This window comes from Buceros rhinoceros, unplaced genomic scaffold, assembly GCF_000710305.1.
Source record: "Buceros rhinoceros silvestris isolate BGI_N320 unplaced genomic scaffold, ASM71030v1 scaffold13393, whole genome shotgun sequence".
Classification (NCBI taxonomy): Eukaryota; Metazoa; Chordata; class Aves; order Bucerotiformes; family Bucerotidae; genus Buceros; species Buceros rhinoceros.
In genome coordinates this window covers 9,072-22,432 of record NW_010401885.1, presented here as the reverse complement: position 1 = coordinate 22,432, position 13,361 = coordinate 9,072, and the positions used below count along the sequence as shown (strand labels likewise).

Genomic DNA, 13,361 nt, shown 5'->3' with positions numbered 1-13,361 from the left:
CAGCGATACTTCATAGGTCTTCAAAATGACAATTACAGAACTAATACAGAATTACTGTCACATGCAGTTTAGCAATTATTGCTGAAGACGCTTGTCTAAAGGATTCAAAACGACTACAAAATGGTTGCCTTTGTTACGTAACACTGGTTAAAGCGGACACACGCAGAAATCTCTCCAGCCAGCCTCTGCCGTGCCACTTCCCATGCAGGCAGGCTTCCTCGCCCGCGGAATAAACAGCCTCCCCGTCCCCAGACATGATTAGATATCATACTAAGGCTATTAGGAGCAGGGGTAGCTGTCAACTAACACCTATTATGAAAAGCTTCAATTTATACATGATTTTTTCTGCTCCAAGAAATCTATAAATTTATAATTAGAATCTCTTGCTGTTCAATATTTGTACATAATAAACAGAGTACCCGAGGATGATGAAATATTGAAAGCTGAATTCATTATTAATAAACTCACAGAGTGTAGCACCTCTTCCCTCAAGTCTGGCTGCAACTTTTTGAGGATCTATATTCTATTATTTTTTGGTTGTGGTCTGAGCACGGTAGCCATGGACACTGCCTCAAACAGCATTAGGATTCGGCTCAGGTTTGACACTTGCTGGTTTTAATTTTCATTTTATCATAAGCAGTTTAAGATTGTTGCCAGTGGTAATTTGCAATTTTTATCAAGACCTCTTCATTATAGCTTCTGACAGGACAGATGCTGTAATTAATCATGCAAGACAACTGGGGATAGTGGTCAGACTGCTCTTGCAGCACAGACACTGCAGGCAAAGGGGGGAAAGAAGAAAATAAAGGATTTCTCCTCTCTGGCCAGAGTAGGAACATATGAGCAGCACTAATAACCCAACAGCACTCCGGATGTGAATGTTTCCAAACCCTTCAGACTAACTACCTGCCATCTCCATCCACCCGCAGTCGCGTCCTAGTTTTAGGATAAAAGTCAGACGACTCCGGATCAGCCCGAGCCAGAGCTGGGGCCTTACAGATGGGAAACCCGTAGCCGTAGCGGCGTTTACATCGGAAACTCAACGATACTAAGAAAGCCGCAGTTGTGCTTACTTGCATCTCTCAACACTGCTGCTGAGAGACAGGTTCACCTCCCTGTTCCTGCAGGTAAACGTAACGCAGGGTACCGCGAACGCTTCGTAACTCTGCCACCCGCTTTCTCGCTCTGAAGCCGCGGGAACCTCAGAGAAGTTGTGTGCGACCCCTCAGCAGTGCATCTCGATGGGTACAGGAGCTGATCGCACTCGCAGTTCCCACTGGTACCTGTTTACCCAGATGCTGGATGAAAAGCAAAACAGTTACATAAATTTTCCAAGGAAGTGTTTGCATAAGGAAACATTTCTGGTTCTTCTATCAAAGACTTACGGCTCATCGGTTTTACTGAAATGTGTTTATTCTATAGCAAGATAAAAGCATTTATTTTAGATAAGCAAAATACAAACAACTTAATTGCTGCTATCGTAACTCATAAAAAAGTATAAAACAGCATAAAAACACAATAAGCCATGTAGCAATTAATAATTCATGTTACCAGTGTTTACATTAAAGCCTCATTTATGAAAACTTTACAACACATGATATGAAAACTTACAACTTTTAAAGAAAATATTTACATTGATTATTCGCTTGTGGAGTTTCATTTAAATATTCTACTGGTTTTACAGTGTATTAAAAACTCTTGAATTTTTCATCTTAGCTTTCTGTAATAACAGTTTTATTTAAGTGCATTTCCCTGTTAAAAATACAGTGTATTAAATCTGAAACTCATCACTTCGACACGGAATAGAATATTCACATTTGTTCCGTAATTTGAATTAACGTAAGAGGGTAAATGTCAATATATATTTTCTTACAAACTATGGTAGGTTTATTTGGAGAGATGAAGTGAAAGGTTGGGTCAAACATTTACGTTCGGTTAATTGCATTTGTTTTTCTGACGACATTTAGGAGAGAAAAAAATTAAGAGCTTTGGCAAAAATCTGTGATTTACTCTATTTTTTCATGACAAAAAAATGCCATCAACTATCTCATGTCATACAAGTATGATTGTATGAAATCCAATCATCATTTTAGGTATTATATTATAACAGGTAGTTACAACTGTGCTTTAAGGGCTTCATGAGTTCACACTGCCTTGAAGTGCATTATCCACTTTTAGAGAAAGAAGGGTTATATTCCTATAACTCTGAAAGGCCATTCTGCAGTCATAAGGTCCAGGTATTTATCAGGCCATTTGATTCACATATTGTAGGTAAAGCTTAAATAAATTAAAAAGGCATCACATGAAAAAGAGCACAGCTTTTTTTTTTTTAAAACAAAATGATTTATAGTCAGCTAAAAGATGATACACAGCTACATTGTAGTTCTTTATTGCCTATCTAATAGACACTTTAGAGGATCATTTGATCTGTTATGCATCCCTGCATAACTACCATCAACAATTTACAGTTTTCAGCCAAACATGGTTTACCCCCACCCCCTCCATCAACACAAAGCCATGTTGCAAGATCATTTATCTTCAGAAAATACTGACCTGCGGTAATACTTGAGTCTGTGTCTGAGATTGTATTTGTGACTGGTGCTGCTGAGGTGCTGGCTGAGGGCTCCCAATGGCAGGGATGGGAGAAGTGATCTGAGAGGCTACCGGAGAATGCTGCTGAGGAGAAGGCTGTGACTGGTGTTGCATATGCTGCATTTGCTGAAGCTGTATGTGCTGCAGTTGCTGCTGATTAATCTGCTGATGAAGATGCTGCTGCTGCAAATGTTGTTGCATGTGGTGCTGAAAATGCTGTTGTTGCATTTGTTGTTGTATTTGCTGATGCATTTGATGCTGATGTAGCTGCTGCTGTTGCATCTGCTGCATCTGTTGCTGCTGGAGCTGCTGCATCTGGTGCTGCTGGCTTTGCATTGAGGGACTTACTTGAGATGAAGATGGCGTTGACACCATACTTGTTCCCATAGAGCTCATCAACGGAGCTGCAATGTTTGTTGGCATGTTTGGTGCAACGGTAACAGAAGCTACAATCTGATTCATCGGCAGTCTCATGGTCAAAGGTTTTGGAGCAATTGCTCTGGGAAGGGGCTGTTGAAGAGTTTGAGGAGATGTCGATACTGCCGCGTGCTGAGAAAGAGAAGTATTCAGAATAAGGGAGGAAGACAAATTTGTGGATGCCAATGTTTGCTGAACAGAACGAATAGTCTGGGCCTCAGCAGATTCTGCAGCAGCCTGCGTTTGGAAAAGAAATTAATTGTATTTTTAACAGAAAAAACACTGTTACTGTTTACATGGAAATAAAAGTCACAGCTCCTCGGGGAGACTTTTGCATCTTTCATTTTCTATCAGAAAAGATCAGTCAGCAGTCTGAAGAAGATCACTGATCTGCTGGCCCATTACCTCTGTTCATCTGTCTCTGTGTACAGAACCTTCCGTTCTAACTTGACAAAAACTTAACCCGTGCCCCTGTTCAACACCAGCAAGTCACAGATGTCACATACAGCTTGCGGCTGAAAGAAAGTCACAAGCCTTTCGAAATTCCAGCCTTTCTAATTTTGAACTGTGACGGAGCTAAAAAGGGCCCAACGCTTTCTATACGTATTTTCAAAAAACCCTGTTCTTTGGGAGACAAAACTGAGGCATATCCCCCCAAACCAGTCATCATGGCATGAGTAGTGTACAAACAACAGAACTTCTCAACTTTTTAAATCTGCTTGTAGTTCTTCACATCTAAGGCATCGAGACCGGCATCAAGACCTTGGGATGTGCAACAGACAAGAGTCTAAGGCAGCACTGTCCAGGGACCCAACTGAATACACCGGCAGGGTACAGTGGCATCAGCAGGATGCCCTGCTGAGGGAATCCTGCCTACTTCTAGTGTCCCAGAGGATTCCGGTGAGACACACCCGCAGAAAAACCTACGAGGCCTACGGCAATAAATGAGGTGTTCTGGTGCCTTTCAAGGTGTATTTCATTAGGTTTATTTAAAAATACTTACATTGTATGCTTAAATTGGATATATTTAAGCACCAAAGGCAGGCTTTGTCTCTCAGTTTCACACATTGGCGTTGTACGTGAACGTACGTGTATGTAGAATAGTTGCCCAGAATCCCCATATAAAGAAAACGGAGACAAAAGGTCTCTTGCAGCACCGTTACTGATGGACCTTAGAATGTGTCAAACCGCGCTGCGGAAGTGTCTACTACGCCCCCACCCTGAACAACCACCTCAGACAGAAAAGCTACAGTAAGGATGTCTTAAGTTAGAGACGAGTCTTCCCACGAGTTACTTAGCAGCCCAGGTCCCACAGATTTTGGGAGAAAATACAATTTTTGATGTTTTTTGAAAAAGGAACTTAGGACGGACAAAATAAACCCCCTGAGAATTCCAGCTGCCACTGAACTTAGCATGATGATACTGCAGGCTTTGAGATTATCATCTGAAGTCCTAGAGACAAAAAAAAAACGTAGCTTCTCAACACAAGAAATCCTCCACCTTTCAAGAACGCATGTGTCTAATTTCTGCTGTTGTAATTTTAATCATTAATTAAAATACACAGCAACTTTCTGTGTGATTTGCTAATGGTCTGCGGTTGTACATCCAAATAAATATACTCAGGAGTTAGATATCACTTTCTTCCGTTGCTTTCTTGTGTTCTGGTGACCAAAGATACTTTTGCAATTGGTCTTTATGAAATATTAGAGAAACGACCAGCTTGATTGATTTTTACCCATATTTTAGATGTCCGTAAGCATCTTTCCATTTAAGGTATTCCGATGCAATAGATCTACAAGCAGTGTAGTGCTGGAGGTAGAAAGGTAAATTCTCAAAGAAGACAGGAGTGGTTTGTTTTCTTCACAAGTTTTAACTCGAGATCTGCTAAAATAATCCATGTGGCTCACTGCCAGCTAATCCATTTGTAAGTATTCGCCAAATTCAGAGCCACCATACACTTTCTTCCCCTCACCTGCAAGAAATACTTAAGCTTTGTCACACAATAACTGTTCTGCAGCTCCACACAAAGCAAGTCTGTCTTTCCAGAAGTAGTACTTGGGAAAAAACAAAACTCCACGAGTAGCTTGCAAATGTTGGTATCAAAAGGTCAGTACATTTTTCAGGACAATTTTACTTTTTTAGTGAAGTGCATTATTTTGCCACTGTAGATAAAGGAAGATGTACATTTACTAAGTTATTGTTTGGGAATCATTACTGTGCCATTAGAGAGATGAAATTTGTTCTGCAGAGACTAAGCAGGGTTAAAGCAGCAGCAGCACAACACCTTGTACAGCTGTATTACAGAAATCCCATACGCCGCCCCCTGCCCCAAATACTTCAACGCCATTGCCAAACGCTGACTTGCAGGACAGTGAAGGCATTGTTAGCCTTACCTTCGAGACAAGGCTTGCTCTATAGGCAGCAAGTGCCTTTAGGTATTCTTTTTTGGCGGCTTCAGTTTTTCTTTTATAAACCTGTGAAAAGAGACCACAATTTCACCAACTTCGATTATTAAGAGGTTTTTGCCCAAATGGTAGCAAAATCACTTGCAAAGAAACAACAATCAGAGACCAAAAACCATGAAAAACTCTACTGTTAGGCATGCTTTTTCCTCCCCGAACGTTCTGTTCTTGCAGGTGGTTACAGACTTTCAGGTCTACTCACTGGTCTTGCACCACAATGTGTGTTGATTTATCATGAATTTAAAAAGCTGCTAAAGCAGCCAACTGTTTGACAAGACTACCTATGCACACTTCACCTCCCCAGCAAATGGTACTTGAATGACTAAGTAGCAGGGATATTAGAACACCAAGTATTTCAGATGCTAAAACGTATCTGGAGTAGCTTCAAACAGCAAGACAGGCCTATGCAATATTTTTTTGAAACAAGTATTTAAACTACATGTGTGTGTGTGTATATATATATATATAAAAATCTTTATACCTTTAGAAAAGGGGGTTCAGGGAGCTTGGACAATTCACTTTCCCCAAAGCCAGTATGAGAGAATCCCATTGAGTCAGACAAGAGCAGTCAGGCACAAATGAATTAATCTGTATTTTTTTAATCATCAGTATATTTAAAGTTCACCTTTAAATCATGTTCACTATCATCTCTTAGATCAGACTAAAAATTTCCAAATGTATTTCACAAACAAGTATCATTCATATCTTGCCAGAAGGTTCCTATATGGGACTCTGCGCTTCCACCACAGCTTCCATTAACTGTCACTGGGAGCTGCACGGAGTGTCAACAGGCAAACAGCCTCAAAGGATTTTTTTTTCTTTCCTTCAATCCGTGTGTATATATATGTGTACAGAAAGAATAACAACCCTCCAGGAGGTACAGAATGTTTTGTTCTAAGTTGGGGTTGAAGATAACATTTCACACATGACATTGTAACAAGGCACTGAGAATTGGCTTCAAAGGTTGAGAACCAACAACGCTTTGTAACAAATTCATAAGGCAGAGCAAAGGAAAATGGTAAATGTGCTGTCCCTTCCCCTTTTCCAACTTCTGATTAATAGGAAACAAGAGCTTCGGAATAGGAATCATGAAAATACGGTCGTAATGGGACTCTGGGACAGTCTTTTTCACAAACTGCCCTCTGAAGTGTAAAGACAAATGCAGCCATTGAATACCACCTCCTGGCTTTTTCAGGTGCCAGGTCCTCAGCAAGTTCAAAAGTCAGTGTAGCTCTACAGAGTAAGGGGTCTATACTTCAGCAAGTAGCACGGTCCACCCAGGGGGCAGAGGGAGGAGGAGTTTTTTCACAAGGATTACTATTTTAGCTCTTGTGAGACAACCCTGCATCACATTTTTTACCTGTTTCTGTTCTTCTCCCAAACTGTCCCACATAGATGCCACTATTTTTGAAACGTCTCCAAAGGTAGCGTTTGGGTTCTGCCCTTTAATTGCAGCTTGTGTATCCCTGAAGAAAAGGGCGTATGCTGACACTGGCTTCTGTGGCTCATTGGGATCTTTCTTTTTCTTTTTCTTTGGAGTCTTGGGCTTCTTGCCAGAATCCGGGGCAGCTCTTTTTTCTCCAGTAGCCTAAGGAACAGTAATAAAATATATGCATGAATTCTGAAAAATTATTGGCAGTCTGGCTTAATAACATATGGATAAAGCTACTATGTAGGCAACACCGTGGAGAGTCCCATTGTGCAAGCCTTTCTCCTACCAAACAGTACTTAGTCTCAGCTTAATCTCATCAGATCTACTGGACCTAAATTCATTAATCGTTACTACTCATTGTAAACACAGCGCAGAGTCAAATCCTACATGCTTGACCTGAAAAGTACACCCCAATGGTAATTTGTATTTAAAAAGTTAAGATTTAATCTATAGTCTATTTTGAACAGGCAATCTATGTTTTCCCATTAAGATGTAATTTCAGCAGCAGAGAGTCAAACGACAGGAGCTTGGAGGCATTTCCTGACTCCCAGACTTAGACTGTCAGCTCAGACATGGGTCAGGGGTTAAAGCACCGCCCAACCTTCAGGCAAAGAGCAGAAGCAACTCTGCAGTTTGCATCCACCTGCAGCGAACATCCACTGTGCCCACCGCCCACCTCCACAGCTCCTCGCGCAGGGACAGGTGCCGTGCAGCAGTGCTGGAGGCTCGGTGGTCCTGCCAGGCACTGGCCCTGCACCCATGTCTCCCTCTTGCCTCTGGGATGGGGAACCCCCAGCACGGCACTCCCAGGATTAGAGGGATTAAGCCTGGTCCCTGTGTGTGCCTCGCGTCCTGCACTCTCTTCTTGTTGAATGATGCACAGTCTATTGCAACAAGGGGATAAAGTCACTCTAAATATCTCTCTGAGACAGACATTCTGCTTTGGTATTTTGAGGATCCTGTACAACGATCTTTCCATAAGCACAACTGCCATTGACTGTATGAGAAAACCTTTCATGGAACAGTCTAAATTAGGCCCTTTAAATATACTGTTATAATAACATTTGTAGTTTACTTTGTTGATTAAATTTTCCTTTTATAACAGTTTTATTTAAAGCAAAATGTAAATTAACTGAACTTTTGCTTACAGGGAAGCTTATTTTATTTCTGTCTAAACACATCTATGCATTCTATGACTTGAGAGAATACCAAAACGACCAAACTGTCCGAAGTTGATAAGTAAAGACATTCACCACATCTATAAAAAACTGAAAAAAATTATGAACATATACGTGTGTGTATATTCTTATGTTTATTATTAGGAAAGTATTATGGAAACTTCTTAAGAAGTAAGTGAAACAGCAAATTACACATCATTCACTACACTGTAACATCCTTATTTTATATGACCATGTTGCATCTGGAAAGATACTGCCACATCTATGACAATCTAGCATATAGCCATGCAAAGCGCACACAGTAACTCACCCTGTTTGATTCATCTGCATCTTCTTCATTTATCGAGCTGGATGGGGAGGGAGTGGCTGATTTACTTGCAGGAGGGGAGGGAGAAGTGTGTGGCAGATTAGTGCCTCCTAAATTTAGCCCCAGCTGTGCACTTAGCTGAGACTGGTTAATGGTGGTTAGCTGAGAGGGAGGCATAATTCCCGAATGAGCAGCATCAGTCATATGGACAATAGATCTCATAATCAGAGAGTGATCCTGGCGATACTGGGAAACTTGTGTGTGACTCTGGTCCTAAAAGAGATGGAAATGTTATTTAGTCATCAGCAGTTACCATATAATATTACCACGTGAAGTTATTCTCATGTGCTTACAGAACTGACAACTTGCAGTTTGTTTAATTCCTTTTTAATGAACCAAATGCATCAAGAGTTACCAGCCTTGCCCCAGACTGCACTTCTCCCCAGCTTGTGGGTGGGGTTTTTTTGTGTGGAATAAAAATTGCATTTCCCCATTGTTAAACATTTCTTGTTTAGATGTGTCGTGAAATACCCACATAAAGAAGCAGGAAACAGGCTGGCTGACAATACAGGGAAAACACTGCGACCGAAAAGACACAAGCTGCTGTCAATGCCGAAAGTAAACAAAACTGGGACAGAGGGGAATACGTATATATATATAGAGAGAGAAAAGCATCTTCCCTTTTACTCACATTCCATTATTCTTAGCTGTTACTAGTAGGAGTAGTAGTATAATGCACTCCTGTCTGAGTGGGATTTTAGAGTTGGTTGAAACAAAGAAGCCTGCTCTGCCAGGTCCTGACCGCAGCACGCTGGAGAGCTGTATCCTCATCACTCCTAAAAACCCTCGTTCGGAAGTATCGCACAAAACTACACATTTACCCTGAGTCCAACAAACACGTGACAGCAGCAAGCTACGTACCAATCACTGGCTTTATTTTCCCTTGTACTTCATGTCTCAGGAACTCAAGTGCTCGCATGGTTTTGTTTCTACTGTTTCTTGGGGGCAAACTATGGCGTCTCCTACATCTGCACAATGCTTACCGCATTTGTAAACAAACAGAAGTGAGACCCTGAAGGTAAAGTCAGTTGGAATCTGCCTATGAAGACCTCGGTTTTCTTATTTTTAACTACACACAGATCAGCACACAATGGAACAACACTTACACAGAAAATCAGATTTTTTTCTGAACAGTTAATAAGTGAAGGGAATAAATAGCTCGCAAATTGAATCAGCAACCTGATTAATCTATAGCCATTGTTTGGACAGAAACATATTAAATAAATTAGAGAAATAAATTAGATTTTGAAAGCTGTTTCATTATTAATAAACTACACTGCAATTAGTAGCAGGTGCAACGCTCCTTAATGAAATGACACAGACAAGCCAGCAATGCTGGGAGCCCAGCACAAAGTCCTCCGGACTTCTCCAACAGTTTGACCTTCCAGTGCTCTCTTATTAAGTGTGGATAAGGCCAAACCAGTTTTCAAAAATCTGTGTCAGCATGGAGGTAAGTTTAGCCCAAGTGACTTTCCTCTTCCTTTTCATGAGGCAGTGGTTCTCTGTGCTCCTGAAAGCTTTTTCGGGGATGGGACAAGTGCAGCCACACAAGGGGCTGTTAAAGAAGATGCACACCCTGCCTCATCCATCTTAGGTACAAGTGCTGCAGCGCACTGCTTCCCTACAGCAATAAATCATATTAATTCCGAGTTCGGCATTCACGTGTCTTTCTGCTGCAGCCTACACAGGAAAGAGAAATCCTTCTTAGCGTAAAAGTACACGTAGTGTTGCACCTGGATCTGGTACAGGTGAAGTTAACCCCACAAGCTCACGATCCAGATCCCACACCCTAGCTCTCTCCCTCGTATCCCCCATGCTTTCCCAGCCATGGCTGGCCTGAATCGTCATCCATACAGCACCACACTGCTTCTCCTCCTTCTTTTAAATTATTGTAGTATTTTCAGTAACGGAGTGTAGCTCCTTAGAGATGAACGCATGTGCCAAAAGTGGAGCACTGGATTCAGAAAGATCAAAACATCTGACTTATTGCCAAAATACTCGTTTGCTTCAGGGCACCTTTCTGTGAACGTTTACTACTGTTAACTGTGAGGTCATTTTGATTTGACTTGTATTGGCAGTGGCATCTGGAAGTCATTCAAAGTCTTTTGTAAAAGGATATCACTTTCTGCATATTACTCCATTCGTTTACTTTACAGACATTATTGAATGAAGAAAAACTCAGCTGCTAAAGCAAAGGTGGGGACCATCTGAAAGACCTTCTCCGACAGAAATTAACTTTCTTCATTACTTCGCAGGCAGTACTTTCTTGGAGGTGTTCTAAGCCTCCAAGGCCAGCTTTTGTTCTCTCTCTATTGTTACACAACACAGGCCTTTCTGGTCTTTACACCCAGGCAACAAAATGTGATGACGTGTTACAAACCATTTACTCCAAGTCTTGTCATTTTGGTTGCATCTATGATTTTATTGAGACTAAATTCTCTTGACTTGCACTGACCCAGAATCTAATTTTATACACAAGCCTATGAATTCTTAACTGCCCCTTTTTCTGACACTATGTGATGCTTGTGTGTTTTTTCACATCCACTTATTTAATTCCAGGTTTTCTTTCCTGTATCTTTTCCTAATTTTTTAAGCCCCTTTTTTTAATCTTAAAAATGTTTTCAGTAAAATCTACAAATAGAAAGAATGATATTTTGTAACTGGCTATCTAGCAGCAAACAGACAAGACATATTATAGAAAAGAAAATAATTTGCACCATTTCCAATCTCTTATCATTTACACCATATGTGCATATAATGACAAACTGTATTTTCTGCACTTGGAATTTAAGTTATATGGCTAATCAATTTAAAAAAAAATCACAAAGAAAGGAATGGGAGGTTCATTTTGTATTTTGTGGTACAGTGCTGTGGCCTGAACAACCTATGGTACCTACAGAAGAGCTTTCAGCCAAGCAAGCATAAACCGTTTTTTATGTTTGTACAGTGGTTTGGCAAGAAGACAGGGGAGCCAGTCAATAGCAACATGAAACTCCACAGCATTTGTAAATAGCTCCCGAGCAAGCAAAACCTTCTACGGAGGAATCTATAATCAAAAAAGCAGATTTCCATCCATTATCTTAACTCTTATTTTTAACCCGCATACTACAAAGGCCAATACCAAACAAAAAGGATCAGTAGCATTTCATTATGCACAAAACATCCATCAAAGAAATGTTTAACAACAAAAATCATCTGATATCAGGAGCACACATGGAAATAGAAGAGCAGTAAAACATCCATGTGACATCCTAATTGTATTACTACACGGAAAATGAAAAGCTCATGTATTCAAAACAAGCCACTGAGAACACTGTGAAAATTTTAGAGAATATCAAAAGCCCTTTTACGTGAACTTAACCAGAAGTAAAAGTGATACACAAGCATGACGAGCATTCAGGATTTTTGTAACATTATACAGAAATGACAGATTAGTTTTGACCAAAACTCCTGAACTTCTTGAGTGGCCAGAATCAAGTTTTGAGTGAGCCTGATTTGCTTTCCAGTCCAGCACCGGTGCTAGGCAAAACCTGGTGATTCTAACGCAAGCCAGGCAAAACTGAGGCACTGGTTTACTCAGCTTGACAATCAAACAAGGACATAATGCGTGAAATGGAAAACCAAAGAGAAATAACTCATGCCATTTCCCTGCAGGCTGAAATCACTTTGTCTCAGATCCCTCTGTTGTTATCCTATGTAAGTGCTACAGAAAACTTAAGGTATAGTCGCACTTACTGAGGGGAATGCCAGATGCCTTTGTGGTCTCTTCAAATACATATGGATTAAAAAAAAAAAAGTAAAATATGGTCCTTCCTCAAAACAACTTTATGGTGACTGTGTCTAGGCGCATCACCGACTTTGTCACCACTCTCTCGCACAGCCCCCACAACACGCAGTCTAAAGACATTTGATGCGTAGAAGGCCTCATCGAAGGAACCATAAGGGTGTCCATCCATCAGACTACCCTCCCCTCGGCTCCTCTAATCCATTTAGACAGTCCTGCCAAGGAAGTCATATTTAGTCATATTGCCAAAGGACATGTCTTAGACCATATGCCAAATACACAGCGTGTTTTACTTTGATTTCTAGAAGTGGAAGTTCTCAAAAATTGGTAAAGTATCGATTCCTCAACAGCTCCCGGAAAGCAAACGACAAATTAATGACACTTAAAAATAAAAAAGGACTGTGTGAACTCCCACGCTTTAATTTATACAGTATCATCAAAGGTGTTTTTGAACAATTACTGGACCCAGGCCAGTGAAAGCGAAGCATGCTATTGACTACTAAGGGGAAAATTAAGGTAATAAAAGGTTCATTCTTCTGTTACCAACTCATTAAGCATCCAGTAGTGGTACAGCTAGCATATATTTTGACAGAAAAATGCATCCAGTCATTACATCAAGAGATGCCCTGATTTCCACTCACCCTGCATTTTGAGAGTTGTTTTATCCTGGATATCTACCCTGATATATGTTTAATCTCCAGGAACATTCAATATGATATTTAATAATATCACAAGGAAACTACTTTTTAGAACATTTTGAGTAATATTGAAGTCTTGGTTAAAATCAGTGTCTACAGCCTTCAATCACTTAACTAGGCAACACCTCCAGTGAGACTCTTTCTAGCCATGTCAGGACTGAGCCCATGGAAGTGCCTACAGGAAGATGCAGGGCTGGGATCTGACCCTGAACCGCACGAGCCGGCTTTTTAAGAAAAGCGAGAAATTGCCAACAAAAAGAGCCATGCAAAACCCAGCATTTACAGTTGTGCTCACTGTGCCCTGCTTTCAGAAGTTGACTTAAAACGTTATATATTCTATTGCCTCAGGAATTTGTCACTGTCAATGTAACATAAGCTGATGTAATATTTTAAAGGATAGTTTTAAGTTGAAGCAAATGCACTGCAATGGA

General features: G+C 40.6%; 1 protein-coding gene across 1 annotated transcript; it reads right to left on the bottom strand.

The window, feature by feature from the left end:
* Nucleotides 1-444: 444 nt before the first annotated feature.
* On the bottom strand, nucleotides 445-8,656 carry TOX3 (TOX high mobility group box family member 3). Its single transcript, XM_010132440.1, has 4 exons — nucleotides 8,392-8,656; nucleotides 6,832-7,059; nucleotides 5,403-5,483; nucleotides 445-3,246 (listed from the first exon to the last, which is right to left on the bottom strand). The coding sequence occupies exons 1-4, from the start codon at nucleotides 8,608-8,610 to the stop codon at nucleotides 2,539-2,541; spliced, it is 1,236 nt and encodes a 411-aa protein (XP_010130742.1). The 5' UTR covers nucleotides 8,611-8,656; the 3' UTR covers nucleotides 445-2,538.
* Nucleotides 8,657-13,361: the final 4,705 nt, after the last annotated feature.